The sequence below is a fragment of the Protobothrops mucrosquamatus genome, unplaced genomic scaffold (assembly GCF_001527695.2).
Source record: "Protobothrops mucrosquamatus isolate PMUCROS unplaced genomic scaffold, P.Mucros_1.0 scaffold_46, whole genome shotgun sequence".
NCBI classification, from domain to species: domain Eukaryota; kingdom Metazoa; phylum Chordata; class Lepidosauria; order Squamata; family Viperidae; genus Protobothrops; species Protobothrops mucrosquamatus.
Window position 1 is genome coordinate 259,696 of NW_015386122.1, and position 2,648 is coordinate 262,343.

The 2,648-nt window shown below is 47.5% G+C and overlaps 2 protein-coding genes across 4 annotated transcripts in view; one reads left to right on the plus strand and one right to left on the minus strand.

Moving 5' to 3' along the window:
- Positions 1–1,490, minus strand: part of PHAX (phosphorylated adaptor for RNA export) — a 30,792-nt gene extending 29,302 nt beyond the window's left edge. For all 3 annotated transcript variants that reach the window (XM_029283180.1, XM_015811159.1, XM_015811152.1), the window contains exon 1: positions 1,360–1,490. In XM_029283180.1, coding sequence (XP_029139013.1) covers positions 1,360–1,464 — 105 coding nt within the window. In that variant the 5' untranslated portion in view covers positions 1,465–1,490. The remainder of the gene's footprint in view (positions 1–1,359) is intronic.
- A 630-nt stretch (positions 1,491–2,120) lies between these two features.
- ALDH7A1 (aldehyde dehydrogenase 7 family member A1) overlaps positions 2,121–2,648 on the plus strand; it is a gene marked incomplete at its 3' end in the record, with an annotated part of 25,105 nt that continues 24,577 nt past the window's right edge. Inside the window, 1 exon segment of the mRNA XM_015811169.1 lies at positions 2,121–2,357. Coding sequence (XP_015666655.1) covers positions 2,154–2,357 — 204 coding nt within the window.

Below are 2,648 nucleotides of genomic sequence, written 5' to 3' on the forward strand. Positions count from 1 at the left end.
AAAAATCAGAAACCCTGCTCTCACAGAATGTTTTCAGAAGAATATCCAAATTTGCCAACAAAGATGCCAAGTGAAAGAGCTGGGATGAAAGTGAAATAGTTGGGATGAAAGTGAGAGCTCAGAACCCATACAGCAGAAATATTCTTTTTCCTAATATGAATACTTAAAGTCACTAACCACAGCACCTATCTACAATTTGAAAATTAACAGCAATGTTGAGGAAAACTAGGGTGCGCAGAAGTACAAAACCCTTCTGGATAGAGAGAAAAATCACATCTTCCTCTTCAAAATAGATCCTGAAACTAGGGTTGCCAGGTCTGCTTCCAAAAAATAGCGGACAAGCGGGGTGGGGGGGTGTTAAGTAGTAAAAAAAGTAGACTGTACAGCTTTAGATTACGTACCATTTCATCATAAAGCTTTTGAATAAAAAAAATGTCCACTATTTTGTGAAAAAAAATAGTGAACATAATGTGAAAAAAGTGGACTGTCCACTCAAATAGTGGACACCTGGCAACCCTACCTGAAACAGGGTCTGCTGGCTGCAATCCCCAGAGAAAACACTCTTGTCTATTACTGGCCCATGTATCCAGGAAATCATTCATATCATTTATACATCAGAAATCTTATGACTTAGTATTTTCTGTGCAAGTACACTGACGAGTCGCTTACAAGGCAGGACTTCGGGAGAAGCCATTGTGTGGGATTGCAAAATCCCGGGGTCCCGCTCCCTGCTGGACGATGGCGACGTACGTCAGCCTAAACCAACGGGCCTCGCTTTAGGTTAGGAAACACACGGACAACATGCTTCTTCAGGTGAGATGGCAGGCAAAGACCCTGAAGCCTCTCCGTGCCTCTCTTTTATTGGTACAAAAAGGGGGGGGGGTGTACAAAAAGACAATAGGGGGATGGCTCTTCATTGCCATATATGAAGTACACAAAGAACAGGAAACTTGAAACTAGGAGGTACTAATTCAAGGTAAGCTTTTCAGGAGAAATGAAACTTAAGTCAGGAAACGAAACCTAAGGCAGGCAGGTAAGCTTTTCAGGAGAAACGAAACCTAAGTTAAGGAACCAAATGGATGCAACACCATTGTACTAAGAAATAGCAACAACTAGCTTGGCGGGTAGGAACCGGATCCTACTCAGGTTCAAACGGGGGAAAAAAGCCTAGTGATTCATTCCAGTGGGATAGTGCCAAAAGAAGAGCGGGCAGACTCGGCTTACAAGCTTCCTCCCAAGATGCTAACCTCCCCGTCTGCGCATTACAAAAAGCTCGCCGGTTTCCCTCTGTGCAGCAAAATATCGGCTGCCCTCTTAAGCCTTCAGCTCACAGGAAGAACTGGTAAGAGTTTGCCAGACCTGTTGGGGACTCCTGGAAGGAGCCGAGACCGGCATTTCGGAGTCCGAGTCCAAAAGTTCTCCATCTTCGACATCCTGCTCCATTCTTGGAACTCCCGACGCCATCTTTCCTCTCTCAATCAGACCAGAAGCCGCGAAGGGACAAATGCTGGCCTTAGTCTAGAAAAACTACAGAGACCACAATGCTTTGCTCTAAGGAAAAAAAAGGCGGGACAATGAGCATTTCTTCCCTTCCTTCTTGAATCTTCATGAATTGTAGCCTTTTGATTTCTTTCCGCCCGAGAATTTACATCCGTTTTCTCTATTGAGAGATTTCCTACGTTGGTCCTTTCAGACCTGTATTTTATGCTCTAGAGCAGTGTTTCTCAACCTTGACAATTTTAAGGCATGTGGACTTCAACTCCCAGCATTCCACAGCCAGCATTGCTGGCTGTGGAATTCTGGGAGTTGAAGTCCACATGCCTTAAAATTGTCAAGGTTGAGAAACACTGCTCTAGACAGGTGTGAAAATGCGTTTTGACTTCGGCAGCCATTGGATAAACTTCAGTTGTTCGCGCCTTTGCCTTTAAGATGCGCGAGTGAGGCAGAAACTCGGGCAGCCCCAACGCGCAGAGAGGATGCGCCGAGGTCGCTACGAGCCGACGCTAGATGGAGGCGTGCCTTATTTGGTCCGCCAGGCAACGGTGGACCGAGCGTCTTGTCTTCTCCAATCCGGGCTCTGCGTTTGGGGGTGGGCTCTTGACGGACGCCTCTTTGGCTATTGGTGGTTCAATGTGCCACGGCCCCTTCTCGCTATGCTGCTGCAAGTTGGACTTTCGGGGCTCGCCAGGCGTGCTCTGCTAAGGAAGAGCGTCTCCTTCGCCGCTTCTTGCAACAGACCGGCCGCCTTCATGTCGACCTTGCTGATCAACCAAGCCCAGTACGCCTGGCTGAAAGAATTGGGGCTTCGAGAAGAAAACGAGGGCGTTTACAATGGCTCCTGGGGAGGAAGAGGAGAGGTAGGCTTGCAACGCGGGGTGGGAGCAAGTTTGACAGACAGCCGTAAAAACTGGAGGTGGAATGGCCCTGCGGGCACTTTTTGAAGTTGTTTCTCCAGTTCAGGGGTAGTCAACCTTGGCTCTTTTATGACTCGTGGACTTCAACTCCCAGAATTCCTGAGCCAGCTGTGCTGGCTCAGGAATTCTGGGAGTTGAAGTCCACGAGTCATAAAAGAGCCAAGGTTGACTACCCCTGCTCCAGTTCTTTGAGATTAGCATCGCGTCTTCGTTTTAAGTCTGCGGTTTTCTTTT